At 45.7% G+C, this 24,162-nt stretch overlaps 1 protein-coding gene across 1 annotated transcript; it reads right to left on the bottom strand.

Annotated features, from left to right (window-relative positions):
- Positions 1-5,467: 5,467 nt before the first annotated feature.
- NMD3 (NMD3 ribosome export adaptor) lies at positions 5,468-12,820 on the bottom strand. The gene is made up of 15 exons (XM_036389184.2): positions 12,758-12,820; positions 12,531-12,665; positions 11,923-12,019; positions 11,392-11,472; positions 11,071-11,199; positions 10,466-10,556; positions 10,263-10,341; positions 9,880-9,976; positions 9,554-9,671; positions 8,903-9,048; positions 8,264-8,376; positions 7,551-7,623; positions 6,986-7,092; positions 6,668-6,738; positions 5,468-6,225 (listed from the first exon to the last, which is right to left on the bottom strand). Exons 1-15 carry the CDS (start codon positions 12,799-12,801, stop codon positions 6,092-6,094), a joined length of 1,515 nt encoding a protein of 504 aa, XP_036245077.1. The 5' UTR covers positions 12,802-12,820; the 3' UTR covers positions 5,468-6,091.
- Positions 12,821-24,162: the final 11,342 nt, after the last annotated feature.

The raw sequence follows: 24,162 nt of genomic DNA, 5'->3' as shown, positions 1-24,162 counted from the left end.
AACCTCAGCCTGGCTTTGGCATCGAAGAGTTTCCTTATCCCATTTTTGTCCAGGAGCAGCAAACTCTGCTTTATTCTCTCTTCGTGTTTTGCTCTGACAGGAAATTATTTTTGCTCCAATCAATCCCTGTTTTTACTATTTCATTCTTCAAGAGCTTTCAATTTTAATGACCCACTGGAATTACAGAGCTGGGATTGGGACAGGAACAACCACCCTGAAGAATTTGTTATTCTGGGGGAAGGAACAACTCCATCAAAGATTTTGTTATTCCGGGGGAAGGAACAACCCCCCTGAAGATTTTGTTATCCCAGGGAGAGCTGCTTGGGTATGGGAAGTTTTCATCTGGAGACATGAGAGAGCATGAATTTGTTCTTGTCTGCCAGAAGAGATGTGCACACAAAAATCCTGGACGAGTGGGAGCTGCTTCCCTGAGCTTGCTTGTGTTTTTATGGAATGATTTCAGGGTTTATTCAGTCTCCTTGATTGTTTTATACAATGAATTACTTGGCTGGCTCGTTATCATGGTGCAAACAATGCCACTGATTCATTAAAAATGTGAGGATGTGCTGCTGTGAAAATTTCTGATGAAATTCTCAGATTTTTGGGCTCTATAAAACCAGATAATCTTTAGAAGATGAGTAAATCACATGCATCATGTAGAGAATATAACACTACAGTTTCACTTGTGGAAGGGTTTCAGTTGAAAATAAACCCCTTAAAAATATAAAAATACAGTCTCCTTTTTTCCCAACCCTTTACTCCCTCCTTTTCACCTCTCACCCTCTCCCTGTTGGGCAGTGCCTGAACCCCAAACTCCTGAGCTGTAAATAACGTGCTGCATTTGGCTGGACTGCTTTTGTTCCAAATCCCAAGACTTTTTAGCCTCAAACCATCGAATTCCTGTGCTCCCTGCAGTGGGCAGGAGCTGCACTGGGATGAGCCTGGCACTGAGAATTGGGGTTTGGAATCCTCGGGAGATGGAGGGAGCCAAGCAGGACACACAGGGTGACACAAATCCACATTCTCCACCCACACTGAGGTGAGTTTTGGGATTTTTTCCAAGGGATGTCCTCTCCTTCCAGAGGATGGGTTGTTGCTGTAGGTGGCAATGCAGGGAATTAGGGAATGGGGCTTGATCACAGGAGGCGACAAAACAAAGTGAAGACATTAATTATGTCATTTGTCACCTCAGCTGCTTTCCCAGTTTATAATTATGCGGAAATAAGGCAGGAGATGAAAATAATTTCTCTGGGAAAATGAGGACAGCTGTGCTCAAACTCCCAAGTCTTTTAACAATGCCCAAGTATCTCCAATTAAAAAAAAAAAATCTATTCAATACTTTCAAATTTGGATCCAATGGGATGTTTTATTCAAGTAATACAATGGTTGAAGTAGTAATTAGTGTAGATTTGCTTTCATGCTTAGTCTGCATATTGTGTTTACTGATATTTATCAATATAATTTGTATTTACTGATGTTTAGGAACAAGAGGGAGCACACAATATTTTACTTATATCAATCATTAGCCTATTTATGGAGACAGTGAATTCTCCCCAGCCTGTCAGTCTCTAATACAGAGAAATACAGGCAGTACTTTGCATTACAGGTGCAAAATCTGTATTTCTCAAGACTATGAAAATAAGCATTGCTCAAGCTGTGCCTGGGAGTGAGCCCAGGGCAGGGGCAGGTCACTCTCAATCCCAGCAGGACTCCACAAGGACATCCTGAGCATTTCTGGGCACTCAGGAGTCCCAGAGCAGGCTGGAGGAGCAGGAACTTCATTCACCCTGGTTGTGTTACTGCTGCCCTTTCCCATATGGGGTTTTGGGGTGCCCCTTTCACAATACCTGGGGTAGGATTGGGGTGGGGCTGTGCTCCCATCCCCAGATCCCAGCTGGGCTGGAGGAACAGGACAGAGCCAGGAAAGCACCAAAATCCAGCAGAGGAAACAGGGAGGCAGCTGGAGCTCCCCAGAGTTCCTGATTCATTTTCCTCATCCTCCCCTTTCCCTGCCTGTCCCAAGCCTCCAGGATTTAAAGCATTTCATCCCATTTCAGTTCCCAGCACTGCCTAGGCAGGTTCCTGCCTGGGGGGGTCTGGATTTGCCAGGTCAGGCTCAGCTGGGAATGGGATCAGGATCAGGCACAGCTGGAGCTGGGCCAGGCAGGTGTAGGGTGGAGAGCAGGGAAAGCTTCTTCCCCAGAGGGTGCTGGGCACTGCCCAGGCTCCCCAGGGAATGGCCCAAGGCTGCTGGAGCTCCAGGAGGCTTTGGACACCACTCCAGGGATGCACAGGCTGGGATTGCTGGCGTGGAACGGGCTCTTTCCACATTCCTCCAGATTTTTCCAACCAGCTCCACAGGCTGCTCTGAGTGGCCACAACGCAGAGTTTTTCCCCACCTGGTGCTCAATGTTTCAAACCTAAATGAATGAATGGATGCATGGCTGGAGCAGGAAGTGTTCCAAGAGGAATGGGAAATGGAATCTTCCTGCCTCCTGAGCACGCCAAGGGCAGCTCTGTTTGTCTGGGGGAAGTTTCTGTCCTGGCAGAAAGGAATGCAAGGGTAACATTCAGCACCTTTCAGGTCCCTGCCATGTGGAAAGGAAATATTTAAATTACACAACCCACACTGCTTCAGCAAGGGTGGAAACTAAAGAACAAAGGAAGAACCAGCTGCTAAGATCCAACTGCTCGTGCTGCTCACAGGAAACCTTTGATGTCTCCAGCCAGAACACCCTGCTGCATTCCCAGCATCCTCCTTAGGAGTGATTTTGCTGCAGGATTTTCACACCTTTGCTCCCATTAAACTTTAATTTTATCGATCCAAAGAGTTTGCACTTCCTAAAGGCACTAAAGATGGTTCTGTCCATGTGGCATTTTAGCCCCTCTGCTGCTGATCACTTCAGGAGTTTTTAGAAGCTTTCTAAGATAATTTCTTACTCCTTGTTCCTGTCATTGTTTTGCACTCCAACAGCTGCACTTTGCTTTATTTCCAGCCACATGTAATTGCAGTTCTTATCTTTGCTCTTCATTACCTGACCTGAAAATCCTGCTTGGAGAGTGAACCTGTCAGCACTTCCTGGCCTCTGCATCCCACAGGACATTTCCATCGTGCAGGGGCCAGTTTCCAGCAGCTCTGTTTGCTTTTCCAGAGCTGACCTGAAATTCCTCTGTCCTGCCTGGCTGGAAGTTTCTGCTTCGGTTCCCTGCTCAGCTGAAACTGCTTCATGCAACAATTGAGTTCCAGTCTCCCCGAGACAGGAAACTCCTCCTTCCTCCGCTGCTGGCATTCCCAGTACAGAGCAGAGATGTGATATGGAATAGGATTTACTTTGGTATTTTCCAGGTCTTTTTTCCAGGGATCAAGGTGTGAAGCACCATCCTCAGAGCACCAACTCTCAGCAGGGTGTGCAAACAGCAGCAAATATTTCACAGCTTCAGGAGTTTCCTTCCATCTCACAGATCTCCCTGATCAGAGATGAGTTTAAAATTGGCTTTCAAGGCTGTTCAGTCCCTGTTGGGGATTTGTGTTATCCAAAATGCTTTCATTTTAGGAAGACGAATATTTAAATTGCACAATCCCTTCAGTTTATTGCTTTGCCATCAGGCTTTAGTTTTGTTTGAAACTGAAACCCTGAGAAGTTCTAAACTTAATTTTCTGATTTGGCTTAACCAGGTTCCCATCTTGTACTGAGGAGGAAATAGAGATTCTGACAGCAACGAGATTCTTTGTTCCATGATGATGTCCTGGAATGGGCTCCAGTGCCATTCCCAAATCCCTCTGCATTTCCAATTCCCCCACTCCTTTCACCTGCTCTGGGAGGTGCAGCTGAAACAAATGGCCTGAGTTGAGACCAATCTGCAGAAGGAGCCGTTTGCTGACATTAAATCCTCCAACACCAAGCTCGAAGCAATTTTGGCCTCATTTTCCTTTAGCTTGGTGTTATTTTGAATTTAAATATCAAGAACTGCACGGGCATGAAGAGTTTTTTCCTGAGTTTTCAGCCCCTTTTCCTGGAGCAGGGAGCAGCTCCTGGGCCGTGCAGGAACAGTGACACCAGGTGGGCTCTCACGTTCAGCACATCCCGATTTTCCATGGATACTCCTGCAGAACAGGGAACAGATGGGACTGGATCCATCTCTGCCAGTCCCAGGGTGGAAATGGAGCCACTTTTCCCACTGGCATTCCAGTGAAATGATTCCAAATCCCAGAAATCCAACAGAAGGAATCTGTAGCCTTGTCGAACTTTTTATGGAAAACTTCCTGACACAATATTCCTTTAAGACTTCCTATTTTAAGCTACTTCCAGGAGTAAGAGACTGAACTAACACTGGTTTTGTTAAGTCCCCACCAGATCAGTGTCTCAATTCCCCAGCTTGCAAGCTCCCAAAAGTGGCCCAGGAGCTGTCCCTGGAGTGCAGCCAAGCTCAGGCACCTGGCCTGAGGTTAGAAGTGCTTTCCCATCAGTATTTCACCTCAGCAATTTCCATCTGGGAGAATCTGGGACCTCTGCAGTTACACCAGGCCATCCACTAACAGATTTTTACAGCAGTTGAAGGTGAAATCATCACCTCAAGCTTTTCATCATCAACATACAAGACTTTTATCTAGGGGAAAAATAAATCAAAAATGAGTGTTTGCACATTCCAATGTGCATTTCTGTTCATTCTCCCCCTCAGTTATCCAGCTTTTCTGCTGTAAGCTCTGACTTATACAAGAATTTTTTTCCCCCACCATTTTTTCTCTGAGCAAAACGTAATTCCAACGTTCTGCACAGCTTCTCCCATGACTTCCAACTCAAAATCCATCAACATCTGGGTGGAAATGCATCGTTGAGCAGGTCTGGTTAAGATCCTGAAGGATTTCTGTTGTATAAAAGGAGCTTTTTGTGGCTTAAGCCAGAGATTTTCAGGAAGAGCTGCAGGGCCAGTGGCAGCTTTTATCCATGACAATGAATACTTTGTTAACTGAAATACTGGTGAATATTTCATTTATTGGACGCTCCCTAAACCCCTCTGAGCTCCCAAAGGGGCCCTGGAAACTTGGGAACCTCCAGAGACCCAACTTTGGTTGTGGGGAGCTGCTCCAGCCAAAGAAACCCACAAAGCCAGGCAATCCTTGGATTCAGGGCTTCAGCAGCACAAGATCTTCTCCTGCTGAAAGATCCAGAAAAGCTTTTCCAGGCTGGCAGCAGAGCAAGGAAGGGGGGAAAAGGAAGAGGGAAACCTCCAGGGATAAACAGGATGAGACAGCACAGCAAATATCCAGCATTCCTGGGAGACTCCAGAAGGAAAACAGGGAGGAGGAAAAGGATGGATGAAAACAGCAGAGTTTAAACCCAGATTTTATTACCCCCCCATCACCTGCCACCAACAGGGAGTTCATTATTCTGCCTTCTTGGACTTGCAGAGGGCAACTGGATTTGAAAATGAATTAAAAAATGATGAATCAAAATATCTGGAGAGGTTTTTAATCCTTTATAGCTGGTTTATTAATTAATTGCCGAGCATGTTGCTTTTAATCCACTGATCCAGACAGGGGATACAGTTCAATACTCATCACACTCCACAGGATTTTCCAATCTTTCTGATCAAGGGCTTTGCAGGGAAGTTTTCTTTGTGTAAGGGAACAGAAATTAGTCTTGAGCTTCCCTAAATCTGGATATATGGAATAATCTACCAGTATCATAAAAGGCTTCAAACCACTGTGCCAAAAAATGGGGAGAACCTTCCCCATGTGAAAAATTAAAGCTGTAACAGTAGGTAGGGACTCTACCTAAAATCCAGGAAACTGCAATAAAATCTCTCCCTCTGGACATCCTTCCTTATTTTCTCCACTGCAGAAATTGCATGGAAAGATCCCTCAGGGATGGGAGGAACTTGTGGAATTTATATTGCAAATGCTTCCACACCAGAAATTGAACTTTAATTGCTGATTCTCTGGAATATCATCCATAAAATATGAATTCCAGGCCATTATTTTGGGGTGCAGTGGGAGTTTTGTCACTTTTCCTGGACCTGTGATGGTTAATGATGGTCTGGGGAGTTTTTGCTCCCCAAGGGAATATTTATGGGATGTAAGGCACTGTCCTCACTCTGTCAGCATTTCTGCTCCCTCCCCTCCAGTGGCGTCCTGGGAAATGTGGAGATCTTCCAGCATCTCAGCCAGGCTGATCCGTGGAGCTCCATCATCATCTGTGTCACTCTCCACAGGAATATCTGCATCTAAAAACACACAGAAACCCCCCCCCCAAAAAAACAGCTGAGCAAAGAAAACATACCTCAAACCACCAGAGCAACCCCAAGGGAAAATGGGGGGGGAAAAAAAATCAAACCAACACCACCAAAACAGCCAACAAACCACAAAACCAAAAACCAAAAATTCCTCCTAAAAGCTCAAGAGTCCCCTCATGAAAAAAAATTGAATTCTGTATCAAATCCTTCACTCAGCAGAGATTTTGGGTGCAGGAAGAAAGTTCTTTCTCATGTTAAAGGCAAGAAACAAAACCCATCAGGTGAAACACACCTGTGAAATGTTTTACAGCATTTCTCCAGGCATGAGGAGTTTGGAGGATGCAAATAGAGAATTTCAGTAAAATTGTTTTGCCTCAAACACGATTTAGACATGATTTAATTACACCCAGTGAAGGAGTTAGAAAGGCCTTACTTCTGTAAATGTTGACATTTTTCCTTATGGTCTCATCCTCTTCCAGATCTTCCAGGAAGTCCTGGTATTGTCTGTAAAAGATGTGGGATGTATTTACTCCCTGTTCCTTTGGATTTCTGGAAATTGATGCAACAAAGCAAAATCACAGAAACAAAACCCCAGCAGACCTGAGAGCATTCCCACATCTCCAACTCACCGCTGTTTTACCCTCACCTATTAATTCCCGATTCATTTCTCTCTAATTTCCCCTTTTTTCCTCTCAGCTGGAGGTTATTTAGAAGCTGCTTTGTCACTGAACAAGGAGAGCAGATACTGAACCTTTCATCATCTGTGTCTGAGGCTTCCCTGTCCCTCTCCAGCTCCTTCAGCTTCCAGTTCCTGCGGCGCTGCCGCTTGGAGCGGTCATAGCTCTTCTTGATCAGCACCTGCGGGGAGAAGCAGCTCCTTTCTCCACCTCCCAAAATCCCAAATCAGCACCCAAATCCACATCTGGGCATCTAGAACCAGCTGGACTGGCACTCAGCAGGGTTATATTGAATTTACAGGGAGTTTGTTGGTTCAAATGTTTCCAAACACTTGGGCCATGGTCCTGAAGGGACAGGCACACACTGGAGTTATCATTCAGCACCCAGTGGTTGGTAATTGGAATAAAACCAACAATTAATGTATTATCTAACCATGGCATTTGGGAAAAAACCCAACAATAAATAGAAAATTTAACCATCACTCAAATATTTAAAGAAATAATCCTTCAAAATCAGATGCTGCTCAAATTTCACTGTTGATATCCTCTCTTCCTTCAGGCACTGCTCACTATCAAACCACACTCCCTCCCAGCCTTGGGTAATGGAGGAACTCTGGACACAGAAAGGGATTTTCTTACCACGTCAGGAATGTGCTGGGGGTTCATCTTGTTGGCAAATTCATCATTTAGGTTGCAGTTGGCCAAGTCAAAGCTAAAACAGAAACAGGGGTTTTATTCTGCTTTATAGAAACCCTGACCTCAGTCTATCATGTTTCTGCTAAAGGGCAGCCCAGGGCAAGGTGCAGCTCCTAAGGAACAGAAATACTTCCAGAGGAAGTGAAACAAATAAAAATCCACATTAATGTGCAGCTTTCCTAAGCTTTCTGAGCAGCTGCAGCTCCCAAATCCTGCTCTGTAGGCACTTCCCAACCTCTGGAATCCAAACTGCAACATCCACTGAGGTTCTGCTGGGCTCACAACATTCATGTTGAAACCTTTGTAAGCATCACCTAATTTGCCTAATCTTACAAAGAATTCACATTTGTTACCACTGTATATGATATTCATTAGCAAACAAATAATTAATTGGTGTTTTAAAAATCCTTCCCATTTATTTGTGGCTAAATTGTGATTCCAAGCTACACTCTGAAGGCAATCAGCTCTCTTATTTCTAACAATTTTTACATGAAAACTCCTTCCAGAGAAGAGATTTCTTGGATTAGGACCAGGATGATTCCACCCTTTTTGCTGCTTTCATTTTGAAATCAGAACAGTTCAGCACTTTCTTGACAGCACATGGATTCAGTCATTAAATAACCATTCAATAAAAGTTTCAGAAAAGAGGAACAGACCCCAAAACCAGGTCACCAGGATTCAGGATGTGCCCCAGGTGGGTGCAGCAGAAATATTGGTGATCCGTGTCCAGCTCCGAGGTTTTCCTGACCCAGGCTTCAGCCAGAGTGTGCTGTGGGAATGGAAAATAAAACGTTCCTCAATAAAACTAAACCCAGCTTAACCCCAACATCTGCACTGATTTAAACTCCACTTGTCATTAAACTTGTGTTTTCTGCATCACATATCCAATGTATCCCTTGCCACTCCTCATTTCTCATGCCATAAAAGTAAGGAAATGGACATGGCAACTCCCTGGAATTCCCAAAGGCTGTTTCTATAAATAAACACCTATTTTAGCTTTTAACTGAGAAGATCCATTAATTCTGATTAAAAAGAAATGCTTCCACAAAACCAATTCAGTCATTAAGGCTGCAAAGTTAATATTTCAACGAGCAGAGTTTAAACTCTGCAAGCAGAATCCCTGGAAGTGGAATTCACATCCTGCCTGTGCCATTTCCAAACCAAATGGTCCCAAGGGAAGCTTCTGCCAGTGGCAAGGTCCAGAACAGCCCAGACTGACTGTGCCAGGCAGACCCAGACCATGGATTCGGCTGAGCAGGAGGCCCAAAACAGGAATTAACCAGAGAAACTCTCACCTTGTTTGACCGAGCCCCTGCCCCAGCACCTTTTTTCTTCTCATGGACCCTGTTGATGTCCATGATGATGAACTCCTCCAGCTGCTTGGGGTGGAACAGGCTGTTGAAGGGGTGGCGCCAGTAGGTGTTCCCATCGATTTCAGCAACTGCAAAATGATCAGGGAGAGAATTCCTTGTGAAAAAACAACCATTGACCAAAATGAAGGCAATTGCCAGACACATTTTGTTCATCTCTGTAACACTGCTGCAGAGCAGCTGATCTGCGACAGGCTTTACTCAAAGGAATTATTCCTGGATCCATCCTTTTAGAGGGATTCTGCTGCCCAAGCTCAGCAGCACACATCAAGCAAAGCACAGAACTTCTGGTACTGGAGTGGCTGAAAATTTAATGCAGATGCCATGTAATTGTAGGGGAGTAAAGGTGACACAGGTAAATGCTCAGAACACCCAGGAGCTCAAACTGAGCCTGCACTTTCTGCCCAGGATCCCATGGCAATCAAGCTCGGAGAACTCTCAGCTCACCATGAAATTTCTACTGTACAGATAAATTTAACAACAGTAAGGTCCAGAGCTCCAAGATTTTTGTGGAAACAAACCCACAGGAATTGTGCCAGCAGAACCATCAGGGGCTGGGGAAAAGCCCCAACTCACTCTGCAGAGTCCTGGGGTCGATGAGGTGGATGGTGCTGGTCACTCTGATGCACACACAGATCTGGCTCATGTTCCCCAGGCTCTGGGCCAGCTTGGGTGACAGGCACACAACGTTGTCCTGCAAACCAACACAACCAATTGACATTCCCATTTCCTCCATTTTCAAACAAATCTGCTGAAAGAAAATTTTCAACTCTGTGTTTTTATTTTTCTAGCCCAGTAACTTCTGCATTTCCTGTGTGGATCCCTCCCTACCCCCCAAACCCTCCAACTTCCAAATCTCAACTCCTCCCACAACAGCCCAAATGTGAAGCAGAGGAAGCTACCTTGCATATGGGAACAATTTCCACAGAGAAAGTGCTTTTGTAGTTGTAGACATTACTGTGAATGTCGTGGGAGATCAAACGTTGGGATGATTTGGATCTGTGAAACAGGAGAACAGAGTTTTCAGGAAACAAGAGACATCAGGGGGAACAGGAGATCCTGGGAACAAAGTGTCTGCATCACAAATACAAATAGCAAGGAAACAGAGGTAAATTTTACCATGGCTAAGTGGAAAATATGGGACTTTTGTAGAAGGGATTTTGTCTGTTTTGATTAAAGTACAGATTCCCTACACTTGCACTTAAAAATTTCTTTCAAAAGGAAGGATTTTAAGACAGTTCCCCAAAGTTCTGAGTGCTGAAGGCAATGGACAGGGGAGCTGTACCTGGATGGAACCGTACACTGAAGGAAGTCCACCATCTTCTGGGCATGTTGCTTGGAAGAGTAATAAAAATCCAGGCCATCTGAAAAGCAAAGAAACAAATCTATTTCTGTTATATTTTATCAAATATAATTCATAAGCTTTTCTCTGCACACGTGAAAACATCCATCATAAATCCAGGTTATTCTGCCTCCAGAGCCACTCACCGTGGATTTCTTTGATCCTTAGTGTGTTTTGATGGAGCCTGTGCTTCAAAATCAGCTGCTCCAAATAGTAAAAAGTCTTCTTGTGCACAGTCTAAAGCCAAACAAACACAGAAGCATCAAGGTTATTTAAGAAGCATTGAGCACAAAGCAGGATCTCTGAAGAATAAACATTTATATGAAGAGATTACCTAGAGAAAGAACATCCAACTAAACAAAAAGATTTCAGAGTGCTCTACTTTTAGCAAATTATTTAAAGCTTCCATTTCTCATTTTTGTGGAACTGGTTGCTAGAGAGATCTATTTCCTTTAAAGAAGAATTAAGTATTTGTCCCACTGTTTCCAAACTACCTTAAAATACAGGAGAGTATTTAGTTATCCACACAAGATCCTGCTGCCAGCATCATTTTAAAGAATGTTAATACTGGACAGCAGAAGTTAAAACTCTGTTCTAAACTGAGTTAGAAAAAAATTCAACAACCCTGAACATAAAACATATCCCTGTGGCAAGGTGTGAGTACATCTTTGTCTGAGAAAATCCAGAAAACCACCCAATTCTTTGCCTGATTGTTCTGCCACGATCAAATAAAAATTCAGTTTGCCTCTACCTTCTGCCTGACTTGCACCACAGCTTTCCAGAAATCCTTGGCTTCAATCCTGTGACAGTCTTCACACATCTGAGACTGAACAACGTACTCCACCACAAACACCTGCTGCAGAACTGCCCCATTGATCACCTGCAAAACCAAAGTCTTCAAGGTTTAAGCTCTGGTTGGGTCACAAATAACTGCATTTGATTTGCTGGATCAGACAATAACTTTCTTCATTCTGATGAATGGCACTTTAGTGACAAAATAATAATTAAAAATCCTGCTGTTTGCCATAAAAGCTTTTTAAAAGCCACATGGAGAAGGTTATGCTCCAGTTACCTCTTTCTGAACAGTCAACTTGAGCTTGATCCTCTTGGAATGTGGCTCTGTCCAAATGAATCCTGCATCGATCAGCCGGACCTGCCCGTGGGGAAGCACAAGAGCTCAGTAAAACCAAGCCCAACTCCACAAACACAAACAGTCTATAGTGAAAAAGTGAATAATCTTAATTACAAATATATATATATATCAATATCCCAAATCAAATTAATAGTGCTTAGCTAGAACATGGGGGTTGATCAATGTAAAATAGAGGTGCTCAATCTCAGGTCCTTCTCTCTAATAATATTCTGAACCTAAGGGATGTTTTTTCAAGTGAAACATGTGAATTTGAGTTAATCTATATACACACCTCTGCAACCCTTTTTCACATCATCATAAACCAGTGAGAACAAATATTGCATAACTAATTTCTGAAATCTACAAAAAATTAAAACCATATCATCTTCCCTCAGTTCACTCTGCTCAGCTCCCATCTCTGCAGTAACAATTGTGACCAGGCTGTGAAATCCCAGCAGGATCAGTTCTCACCTTGCTCAGGGAAGCTTTGATTTTCTTCAGACACAAAGCCAGGAGCTCTCTCGATTCCAGGGCACACTGGATCCAGGTTCCTGGAGGCTGGAGGTACCTGGGGTGCAGGGAGCATTTTACAGCATGTGAAAGGTGCTTGAGCACCTTAAATCACTCCAAGGACGAGCAGCTATTTCCAAAGCTTTCAGTTTAGTAATACTAATGCAGCTACAACTTTTATAATCGTAGAAAATCATGGCAAAGTGGCTAAGGTGACTGAGTTCATTCCCCCAGCACTGCCGAACCCACCAATAAACCACATCCCCAAATGCCACATCCACCGGGCTTTTAAATCTCTCCAGGGATGGGGATTTCACTGGGGCCTGGGCAGCTGTGCCAGACTGGCGATCCCTTTCCATGAAGGAGTTTTCCCAATATCCAAACTAACCCTTCCCTGGCTGTCAGGGAGTTGTACAGAGCCAAACGTTCCCCCTGAGCCTCCTTTTCTCCAGGCTGAGCCCCCCAGCTTCCCCATACCAAACCTGTGCGCTTTAGCCTCCCCAAACCCTGACACTGATATATTTTAAGTGCATTTTGCTGCCATCCCCAGCGATTTCGCGGCTGCTCACCTCTCGCACTGCTTGCAGAAGTGCACCGTGCCCTGCTTGGGGATGCCCTCGGTGATGTCCACCTGGGCCCGCAGGCAGCCCACGCACATGTTGGCCGGGTTGGGCGGGATGGGGACGCCGCACTGGCAGCACAGGCTGGGACACAGGGACAGAGAGAAGCACAGTTAGTCATGGTCACGGTCATGGTCCCAGGCACCGGGAAGCGCGGTCCCCCCGCCACCGCTCACATGTGTCCCTGCGCCGGGGCCGCGGGGGCCGGCAGGTACTCCATGGCTGCGGAACACGCGGCGCTTTCCGGCCGGCAGAGGAAGGGGAGGAGACGGCGGGGAGAGCCCAGCCCGGCCCCGGAGGGTGGAGCGAGGGGGACACGGAGAGGCAGGCGGGAGCCGGGAGGGAGCGGGGAAAGGATCGGGAGGGGCCATGGAGAGGCAGGCGGGAACCGGGAGGGGGCCGTGGGGGAGCCGTCAGGGAAGGCAGAAACGGCCGTGAGGGGCCATGGAGAGGCGGGCGGGAGTTGTGAGGGAGCCGTGAGGGAGCCTGGACAGGGCCTGGAGGGGCGATGGAGACTGGGGGGGAAGCGGTGAGGGAGGCGTGAGGGGATCATGGCGGAACTGTGAGGGAACGTGGAAAGGGCTGTTCCGGGGCCGTGGAGAAGCGGGCGGGAGCTTTGAGGGGGCCGTGATGGAGCCGACGTGGAGAAGCGGGAGGGAACCGTAAGGGAGCCATGGAGGAGCCCTGAGTGAGCCCGGAAAGGGCTGTGAGGGATCCATGGAGCGGGAGGGAACCGTGAGGGAGCCATGGAGGAGCCCTGAGTGAGCCCGGAAAGGGCTGTGAGGGAGCCATGGAGCGGGAGGGAACCGTGAGGGAGCCATGGAGGAGCCCTGAGTGAGCCCGGACAGGGCTGTGAGGGAGCCATGGAGCAGGAGGGAACCTTGAGGGAGCCATGGGGGAGCCCTGAGTGAGCCCGCAAAGGGCTGTGAGGGAGCCATGGAGCGGGAGGGAACCTTGAGGGACGTACGCTTTACAATTCGCTAATTAAGAATTAAATTATGTTTTTATTTACAAGGACCACCCGCATAGTCCGTCCGCTTTGTATTCAATTTGTGATGTACCGTAAGCACCCTATGGAAAGGAGGAACCGCCGTGGCAGGGGGTCAGAATTAAATGACCTTTAAAGTCGTTTCCAATCCAGAGCATTCTATCATTTGATGATTCTGTGACACCGAGGTTTGTTTGTGGATCAGCACTTGTTTCCTGCAGGTTATGCTGGAGAAAAATAAAGCTGAATTGCATCAACACATTGTGTGGGATTTATTTAATGTGGTAACATCCTGATGGAAACGAAGAGTTCTTTCACTTCAGGACTGAAAATCACAGCCTGTCAAGCTGTCTGCCGTGTTTTTAATTCTTTGGCACATTTTTCTTTGGTGTGATGCTTGTGTTCACACACTTACTCCTGCTCCTTTGAAATTAAGTTTCTTTGCAGACCTCTCTAGAGACTCACTATGGACCATATTATTAAAACAATGAAAGAAAAAAGCACAATAAATAAATATTTCCCTGCTCTGAAGTTTTGTTTCAGAACCTCTGCTGCACAGCGGGTGTTACATAGTATTTACTTAGAAGCCCTGATGAATCACTCGATCTTTGATTTAGGAAATAAAACACTTCCAGGCTGGCATTTGGAGAGTGGCGTTGGGAGAGGGGTAGGACAAAGCCTGTCCTTTATGGAAGCCACATCTTTGAAGCCACTGGGATGAGAACTGGATCCTGATAATGCTGGAAAAGTTTCCATTGCAGGTTTATTTTCTCCACCTAATTCTGGTGCTAATACACCAAATCCCACCTCAGCTCAAGGCAGAGCCTCAGTGAATATCAGAACTGGGTTCTTTGTTGTCATTGAAGTAACTTTGTGTTGCCTCTGCAAGCTCTGGTTGTCCTCTGCTTCCATGGAAAATTTGTGTTTTAAACTGTGTTACAGCCACTTCTGAAGGATTTAATATTTTTTGAATATATTTTTATTGCACAAAATGAGGTAAAAAGCAAAGCAGCCTGAATCTCACCCCTAGTGAAAGCCATATCAGTTTGTACTGATTTCTTACCTGTTTGCAGTGAGTATTAAGTGTTACATTGATTTTATGTGGGCGTTTTCTGCCTCTACTGCCATATTCTTTCACAGCATTTAAAGGGTCTATGTCATAGGCAAGGACAGCGAGCACACCATTTAAATATATCTCAAATTTAAAAATTTCACACTATTTAAAAACAGGTGTCAATATAGATTTGTTCTCAGTTTTTTTTTGTTTTTTTTTTTGCAGGTGGCTGGGCCCTCCAGAAAGTCCTTGTAGGTGTTTTTGGGAAAGCTCAAGTGCCAAGGCCAGAAAACCCAGGAGACTTTGTGCCAGTGACAGCAGCTCCCAGCAGCTTCATTTTCAGTAGGAATGTCCAATGGAATGGTAAATTCATGGGAATATCCCTGTGATTAATTGAACAGACACCTGAGGTCACTATTCCCTCACATTCACTGGATCCAGGAAAGGAGGTGCCCGAGGAGCTCCTGGACCTCTCCTGCTCTGAGCTTCCCAAGGAGGGATTGTTCTGGGCTGCTGTTTTCATTACCTGTGCTCATTCCAGTATAAAACTCTCAGGAACTTAAGAACAGAACCAAACAGTGTTTTACACTCATTTTTCCCTATTCACTCCCACATAAACTGGGGATTCAGAGCAGTGTGCACAGCACCTCCATGTCACAAACAATAAAAACATCCTCATTCAACTGCAGGACTTTAGTAACAGCATCCACATGGAAGCATGGGAAGGGCTGTGCAATAACAATAAAACACCTTCCTGGTGTTTACTGGTGCCCAGTTTAGTTTTGAGGAGGATCCTGGAGACACCCAGTCTGTATTTCTTTACAAATCTATTCTAGAATTCTTTACAAATCTATTTCTCACAAGCATTCACACATTCCCAACAATTTTGCTCCTCTTCCTATTGCAGGAATCCACGATTTAGAGAAATGGAACAGTTTCCATTCCGACCACAGAGGAATTGTCAGGATTCAGAGAGGGGAATTAACAACTGAGGAGTCTCCAGGATTCAGAGAGGGGAATTAACAACTGAGGAGTCTCCAGGATTCAGAGAGGGGAATTAACAGAGGAGTCACCACGATTCAGAGAGGGGAATTAGCAAGAAGAGTCGCCACGATTCAGAGAGGGGGATTAAAGGCAGGGCTGTTTACAGGAGCTGTTTCAGCTCCCAGTGCCACTGGAGACATTCTTGGGCAGGATCCGATTGTGCCTGGCCTGTGTGTGGGGTGGCAAGTCCCACAAGGTTTATTCCAAGGTTTATCCCCCAGGTTTACTCCAAGCCAGGATCCAGCTCCCAGTTTGTAATCAGACATCTCCAAGCTGTCTATTCCTTTGGAAAGAAGGGCTCTCCTTGCTTTTCATGGATTGCAGCTGGGAAGTTGTGGTGATTTCAGCAAGGGCTGCTGTTTCCGTGTGTCCTCTGTGGTGTGAACGGGAGGAATAACGTTCCCTGATTCCCCTGGGCCGTGGCACTTCCAGGGCTGCTCGCCGTGTGTTCACCTGCACTACATTTACTGGGATAATGCTCCAGTTATTTTCCAGTTCTTGCCTATTTCTTCAGTTCTTGTGAGGAATCCAATTAGCAATCCAATTTACAGTGTGAGCCACAAGCATTATCGCTGCTGAACTTCAAGGCAGGAACGAAAGGAGCCAGAAGAGCTCCTATAAAATGGCTTTGTGACAGGGATGGGGATATTGTGACATTCCACTCCCAGCTGATGGAGGTGAAACTGCGTTGCATCACCAGCTTTAATGAGATTTGTCACGGCACAAATACCCGTGGGTTGGCTTTCTTTTCATGTCTGTGTGAAACTTGCACGTCAAACACGTTGGATGCAGTTCAGGGATACCTCTGGAAGTGCTGCCCTCTGTCAGAGAGGGGGATAACTCCCAGCCCTGCTGAGGCAGCTGGGAATAGCTGGATGCTCAGAGGCAGAGCTGCTGGGTGTGTGCAGTCAGGGGAGCAAACAGCTCTGTCTGCTTCCTAAATCCCTGGAGCCTTTTAAAAACTCCTGCTGTGCCTGTCAGGGGCTTACAAGCAGTGGGATTTTTCTTTGTAGCCTTTATAAACCAAAATAACCCAAACTGTATTGAGCTGCTCAAACAGGGAGACATCCCAGATGAATGAAAGTAGATTTAGATTAGATGTGAGGGAGAAATTGTTCCCTGTGAGGCCCTGGCACAGGGTGCCCAGAGCAGCTGTGGCTGCCCCTGGATCCCTGGCAGTGCCCAAGGCCAGGCTGGACATTGGGAGCAGCCTGGGACAGTGGAAGATGTCCCTGTCCATGGCAGGGGGCAGGATGGGATGGGATTTAATTTGCCTTCCCACCCAAACCATTCTGGGATTCTGGGATTCTGTGAAATTGTGATAACTCAAACATTGTGACTTTTCCTTCCTTGATAACCACGGACAGCCACGGCAAAGGTTTCACTTTAAGGCAAAGCATGGACAGGAGCCAGGAGGTGTTGCTTCAGTCCTGGTGTGTTTGTTACCAGGCTGCACTAGGCATGAACCTCAGACTAAGAAATAATTGTTTTAAAAAGGTAAATATTTGCTCATCAGAACACGAGAGGGATCTGAGGATGATTGTACAGGAGCTGTTTGCTTTCCACTTGCCTTGGTGATCTTCTGTGTGCCAGCTAAAACATCTCATCCCAATAAAGGAATCCTGGTGAGAGGTGGGGTGAGCTGAGAGCTGCTGGGAGAGGACAGGTGTGGACATCAGGAGAGGTTCAGGTTGGATATCAGGAAGAATTCCTTCACTGAAGGAGTGGTTAAGCATTGGAATGGACTGCCCAGGGTGGTGGAAGAGTCACATCCCTGGAAGTGTTCAAACAGCACTTTGGGATATGGTTTAGTGGGTTAAAGGCTGGACTGGATGATCTTGGAGATCTTTCTCACCTCAATGATTCTGTAATTCTGTGATCAGGAAAAATGAGTGTATTTTTCACGCTGAGTTCTCTGATGAGAGAGTGTGAGAAGAGTGACATGCAGGTGAAAATATTTTGCACATTACTCCTGCTCAAAAGCTGCGCATAAAAATTATGGAGAGAGCTGACATTTCTGGATTCACTTTCATGACTTTCCTTGCCTCACTCTGGCTGGCTGGAGACAAAACCAGGGAAAATGCCAAAAATACAGTTCAGTGAATGAAGATTGCTTAAACAATCAGGGAAGGAAAATATGGAAAAAGAAGGAGGAGTGGGAGGAGGAGGAGGACAGGGACACTCTGTCCACACAGGGCTTCACCAGAACACTTGCGCATTTTAGCATTAAGCATCTTCCCAGTGTCAACCTAAGATGTGCTGAAATAAATGAAATTTGCTAAATGAAACGACAATTCACTCCTTCTTCTTAACTATTCATTATTTCTTTCTGCTTGCTCCAGTCCTCTCTGATGGCATTTGCATGTCACAATTATCCAGGGCGATAAACTCCCGGGAGGAGATGTCGCAATTGCGGTGGGATGGATCCTTTCCCACTGCTCCCACCTGCTGGCACAGGCACGACACGCAGCGCTGACACATCCCTGGGAAAAGGTGTTGGTGCAGGTGCTGCTCAACCTGAACATTGCAAAACCGGGGCTGGCTGCACAGCCGAGGGAGTGGAAACTTCCCCAGCTGATCCCCGTGCTGCAGCTCATCATTTATTTAGGAGTATCTGCATTTATGTGAAAGATGATCCCAGTGATTGTTGTTTGGCAGCTGAGGATGTCTTGGGGAAAAGAGGCCATGGAGCCAGGGATGCTGGAGGGGCTGCTTCGCTGCCAAGTCCTGGCATGGGTGGAGAGGATTGGAGGGGAATGGTTTGGGTTGGAAGGGACCTTAAAGCCCATCCAGTGCCACCCCTGCCATGGGGACACCCTTCACTGTCCCAGGTTCATCCAAGCCCTGTCCAGCCCGGCCCTGGACACTTCCAGGGATGGATCAGCCACCCTTTCTCTGGGCACCCTGTGCCAGGGCCTGCCCACCCTCCCAGGGAAGAATTTCTCCCCAATATCCAGTTCTGATGCTGAACTGGGTGTGGGGCTCTGAGGTATTTTGGTGGTTCCACTAAAATACATCTGTGATAAGGAAGAGCTTTTAGATATCAAAATTAGCCAAAATTTGGATACCAATTACCTCAGATTATTGGATAGCACATGAGGCACCTGTAGCCAGCTGTGGAAGGTTTGGGCACTGGAAGCACTTGGAATTTTTGGATGTGTCTCCACACCAAGCCTGAGGCAGCATGGACTGCTGAGTGTAGGTACCCACACCTCAGGACCAGTCTGATCCCGCTTGATTTCACCTTTAATTCTCACATGGGGAGAAATATTGAAAAGAGAAATCAAAAATGTGTGGAGAAAACTTCTTGGGATGTATTATTTACCTGGAGTGAAATACCTGACCTGTCCCAAAGTTCCCCTGAGCAAGGCACCATCGTGTCCAGAGCCAGACATGCTGAATTAGTTTGCAGCATCCTTCATAATGCTGAATTAGTTTGCAGCATCTTTTTTTGAGCTGTTCCTTCATAAATCACTCAATCTCTGTGCATTTGGCAGATAATTACTGCCTCAGTGAGCCTCTCTCTTGTGCAATTTGTGTCTGTGGGAAATGCAAGGAGCTGCTGGAAGCCCTTTCCTCTGCCAGCCCCATGGGCGAGGCTGTTGCTCCCCATCTTTAATTAGGGTGCTGCAATCCCATCCCAGCCCTTTCCATGCCTGGTGCTTTATTCTCAGCCTGGCTTCACTTCTTTCGTGTCAAATTCCCCATGATGAACATTTTACCTGCATTTTCTCCCCCTGTTCTTTTTTTTTTTTAAAGGACCTAAAGCTCCTAAAAATTCACAGAGTGTCACTCATCCTTGAGGACGACCTTGAAATAAAGAGATATTTCTGATTTGCTCCATGATTACAAAGCAAAGATAGGAGCTGCCAGAGAAAATAATGGGAACAGCACCCTGGCTGCCAATGGATCTATTTCTGACCCTGCCACAATTTACCTTCATTTCCTCCCTCTTTGCTCAGTCATTGTAAGAAAAGCAGAACATGTTGTTTTTCTTTTAATATGGATTTGCCAGATTTACCATGTTTTCTGTCATGTGGATATTTCCTCTCTCCCCTTTTTTCTGTTTCCTGACTTTTTCCTCTTGCCTGATTATATTCCAGCACTGAGATTCTTATTTTGAGGCAGAGGGTGCATGGTTTTAATTTCACTTTTAAACCCAAACTAATGTCTGTTGGTAATTGAGGAGGGCTCTAACTTACATCTGGCCACATAAAACAATTTCCATAGCCTATTTTGAGCTTGGACCTCCTTGTTCCAACAAAAAGGAGGCCTTGGCTGTCCTGGCTGTCCTGAAACCCCAGGATCAGCAGAGTTTATCATCTCTTACCTGTCCTGATGGAGCAACTGCTGAAACAAGGGTGGAGCAGGCAGGGATGATGACAAGTGGGAATTCTCGGAGTTAATTGTGACCTCCACCCGTGAATCAGAGCCTTCCAGCCAGGGAGTTCCCAGGGAAGTTGCCTGGGGATATTCTCAGGATTTGGGCTCCTCAAATTCAGAATTATTGGATTGCTTATTGGAAGGAATATGAAGGACAAAGCTGCTGAAGCAAGGGGCTTTGTTTGGTGCAGGCTGGATTTTCCTTGCTGGGTGTGAGGACAGAGTCAAGAGGAGCCCATTTCCTTTTATCTGTTCCTGGTGGAGTCGTGGGACAAGCTCAGATCCAGCCTTTGGAGCACCTCAGGAGGCATCAGACCTCCTCTGTCAGCTCACAAACCCTGAATTCTCAATTTCCTGGGATTATTTTCCCTGAACATTTCATTAGTTTCAGCTCCTTGATTCCCTTGACCACAACAAGTTTGCAGCAGGGCTGCTTTGGGTGGTTTGGATGTTGGAGCTGAGAATCTGCACTTTGAGTCCAGCTTTGCTCCTGACCTCCCAGTTGTTCAGTTTGTGGTAGGATTTCAGGGTATTCAGCTGTTGTTTGGTGTTTGAGGGTAAAATAACTGAAATTATTCGAGTAAGGGTTGGAGGACAGGGCTGCTTTTGCTGCATGAATATTGATTTGATTGTGTGTGATTAAGAGGAAGTTAATTATTCCATGGTTCTGTGACATTTCATTTGCAAATCTGCCTGTTCTGCTTTAATTTCAGTGCTCAGCCTGGCACGTGGCAACTTGTCCACGTCTGTGCCCTGGGGTGCAGCAATTCATCTGGGAGAATTGTCCCAGTTTTGGCTCTCACTGGTGCTGCACGACTGTAATTTGCTGTTTGTGTGGTTCTGCTGACTCTCCCACACCTGCTGGGCTTCTTTTACCATGGCTTAAGTAGTTGTGTGAATTTTTTCCCTCACTTCCAAATAATCAGGGAATTAAATTTATAACTGGAGCATCTGAAGTAAGAATTTTAGATGATGGCCGAATCACAAAGACAAGAAAACCTTAAAAAAAAAGAACAAAAACCAAAAAACAGCAACAAAAGCCAACCAAAAAACAAAAACAAAAACAAAAAACAAAAGCAAAAAACCCAGCTTGTTTAAGATTTCAAAATTTCATAAGCACAGGGATTTTCCCTGGAATTCTGAGTAAATTGGACACTCAGATGTGCAGGGGCTCTGGTGGTGATCCTGATCCCTGTGTTCCCTGGGGAGCAGCACTAAGGAAAAGGTCCTTGGGAAGCTGTTTTTGATAGTTTTGGGTAAAAGCTGCCCATAAGGGCCTTGGGAAGCTGTTTTTGATAGTTTTGGGTAAAAGCTGCCCATAGGGGCCTTGGGAAGCTGTTTTTGCTGGTTTTGGGTAAAAGCTGCCCTCAGGGGCCTTGGGAGGAAGGTTCTGGATGTTCATGGTCTGGTGTGCTGTGGCTCTCAGTAATGGATGTGGGAGGTGATCCATGAAATTGGCCAGGAAACCTTTATGGCAGGATAAATGAGAATTCTGATGAGGTGAAATTAAGAAAATGAGTTTTAAACAGGAGGTGTATGGTGCTGGCCAGCTGAGCCCCAACATTTCTCATTCCTTAAATTAATGGGGCATTTGTACTTTCAGGGTCAATGCAGCTGGAATTGGATCATCTCCTGTTCTGCCTTTGTTCCCTTTTTCACTGCTGGATTATTGGTTCCGTTTGCTCTTTTCATTCGGATTATTTTTGGTGTGAACACTTCCAGCTGCTGTGCTACAATTAGCCCAGTGAAGCAATTAACTACAATTAACATGGAACTATAACGAAGCAGGAGAAAAGAGACTTTTATAAAGAGCCTGACATCATAACCCTCCCAAGAGAGCTGTCACCTGCGTACTGGGCATACTGGTGTTACTGGGAGCTCCAAAATTCCTCCCTCCCACCTTAGTGTGCAGCTGGGATCCCATGGAAACCTCTTCCCCTTGTCCAGGAATGGTTTTTTTTTTTTCCCCAGGGAAAAAAGATTTCGGAGCTGGAAAAGTTTCCTAAGCTGTGGTGTGGTCTCAAGCTGTCTAAAGTGTTATCTCACCTCCTCTCTCTTTCAGCTGGGGAAAAAAAAATTCTTCTGTTCCCTGCTGAGTGCCAGAAATCCTTTGAAGTCTCCTGCTGGAGCCCAGCGATTCGGAATATTCCTGGGTAGGGAGTAGGGGGGGTTATTCCAGCTTTTCTGGATGCAAGGAGAAGTGCAAAGGGCTGGGGAAATCTCCAAAGGTTTTTAGCAGAGATTGTTTTCAGCAGCTTCTTTCCTTCCTAGTAAACACCTCTTGTCTAAACCCTTTAAAATTTAGTAAAGAAGGTGAAGAATTCACACAAAGAAGAGTTTTTACTTGGTTCAAGCTGCAGGGACCCTCCCAAAAAGCACCTGCTGCTGTTTCCCTGCCACTCCCTGCGCCTCCCAAAGCCAAACACAGGGAACGGGCACAATAAGGAAGAGAAACGCTTTGCATGGATCCCACCATGGGAGGGCAATGGAAATCCTGAACAAAGTCCTCTCCACGTTCTGTTTGCCAAATGAAATGTTTAAAGAGCAATGTTCCATCGGGTGTGTGCTCCTGTAGATAGCAACTCCAACCTTTGCATTCCTGGAAAAAAAACCCAAACTTTTCCTTGTGCTCTGAAAGTTGAGTTTGATGGCATGGGGAAGAAATCCGCTTTTGAAGGAATTAAAAATTAATGGGAACAGGACTGATGAGGAGGAGCCCTGGCACTCACACCATCATGTTTTCTAGATGAGTAAAATCTTTGGAGATAGAATTTAAACCCACTGGGAGACAGAATTTATACCAACTTGCTGAGTTTTCTCACTTTCCACCTCCAACATTGAGATTATAACTTTTAGTCTATTTTACAGACACTTTCAAGAGGAATTGTCAGAGGTTTTGCCGTTTTTCATCTCCTCCAGTGCTGTGCCCATTACTCGAGGTGTGATTACAGCTTGGCACCTCGTGTTTGCAGTTCCCAACTGTGATGAACTGTCAGGACAGCTCCTGTTGGAGCCCAAAGCTCTCAGCTGAGCCCTCAGCACACTCAGGTATTTGATAATGCCTTAATTTGAAGCAGATCAGAGGGGTTTTGCCCTCCAGAAACAGGAGAGCTCTTGGGCTGCAGTTCACCCCAGATCCATTTAAAGGATTCTCCAACCTGTCCCCAAAACATTCACCACAAAATAATCCTCCTTACACAGTGCCAGCCTGGCCCACACACATCCAGAATATTTATGAATGAGTGGAAAACCCAGAAGAGCTGAGTCATGCAGCCAGAGGTCGTTTGTGAAGAATAAAATTTTTATTTTTTTGGCTGAGAAAACTGCATACACATGTTCAGATCTGGGCAACCTTCACCACATGTCTTCGTTTCCAAACAGATTTGTGCTCTGAAGCATGCAGGAGCCCACTGCAGCTTGAGAAAGGAGTTAAGAGGGTTTTCTCTTTAATCTAGAACTGTGCAGACATCATTTGAAAGCTATTTACATTTTGCACTTCTCACTTCTACTAACAGGAGCATCAGCTGGTAGAGACGTGCAGAGTGCAGCTGTAATTTATGATTTGGCACCCACGTTTGATTTGTGTAGAGTGAAAACCAAACAAGCCTCCCATTGTTCCAAAACCTCCCCACGGGCAATGGTAATTAATCTAATTTATTCTTGGTAAAGGAGATCTCTCTAAGCCTTCCCTGCAGGTATTATAATATTATTTCCACTCTGGATCCTCTTCCCCTGGTGCTGATTTGCACTTTGCTGCCTTGGTGAGTGGGAGCAGCCAGAAAAGATTGTGATTTTCATCAGAGAAGGCAGGAGGGCACTGAGACACAGCAGGGCTGCTTCTTCCTGTCATCCTCACTGAGCTGCAAGATGAAATGGAGAATTTTTTTCCAAAAAGAAAATATTTTAGACCATCTGAACTCAGAGGCAGGAACTTAGACGTGAATAAAGCTGGATCTGAGTTCATCCTCCTGTTGCCTTCTTTTCCAAGCTCCTCTCCCATCCATTGAAGCCTGGAAGTCACCAACCAGCACCAGACATGAGCACTCCAATCCTGCTGGATATCCTCATTTTTTATCTCCTCTATCCTGGCCCCTGGACTGTGTTGGTAGAAC

The sequence above is a fragment of the Molothrus ater genome, chromosome 10 (genome assembly GCF_012460135.2).
Source record: "Molothrus ater isolate BHLD 08-10-18 breed brown headed cowbird chromosome 10, BPBGC_Mater_1.1, whole genome shotgun sequence".
Lineage (NCBI taxonomy): Eukaryota > Metazoa > Chordata > Aves > Passeriformes > Icteridae > Molothrus > Molothrus ater.
Note: the sequence above shows the minus strand (reverse complement) of the source record. Positions and strands in the feature narration are given on the sequence as shown.

Bases quoted from the DNA above. Each gene is read 5' to 3' on its own strand.
- NMD3 (XM_036389184.2), bottom strand. From the start codon at position 12,801: ATGGAGTACCTGCCGGCCCCCGCGGCCCCGGCGCAGGGACACAT. The intron at 9,977-10,262 runs GTACAGCTCCCC...CCTGTTTCACAG, and splicing joins CAGTGTACGGTTCCATCCAG to ATCCAAATCATCCCAACGTT. The intron at 6,739-6,985 runs GTTCAGTATCTG...CATCTTTTACAG, and splicing joins TCAGACACAGATGATGAAAG to ACAATACCAGGACTTCCTGG.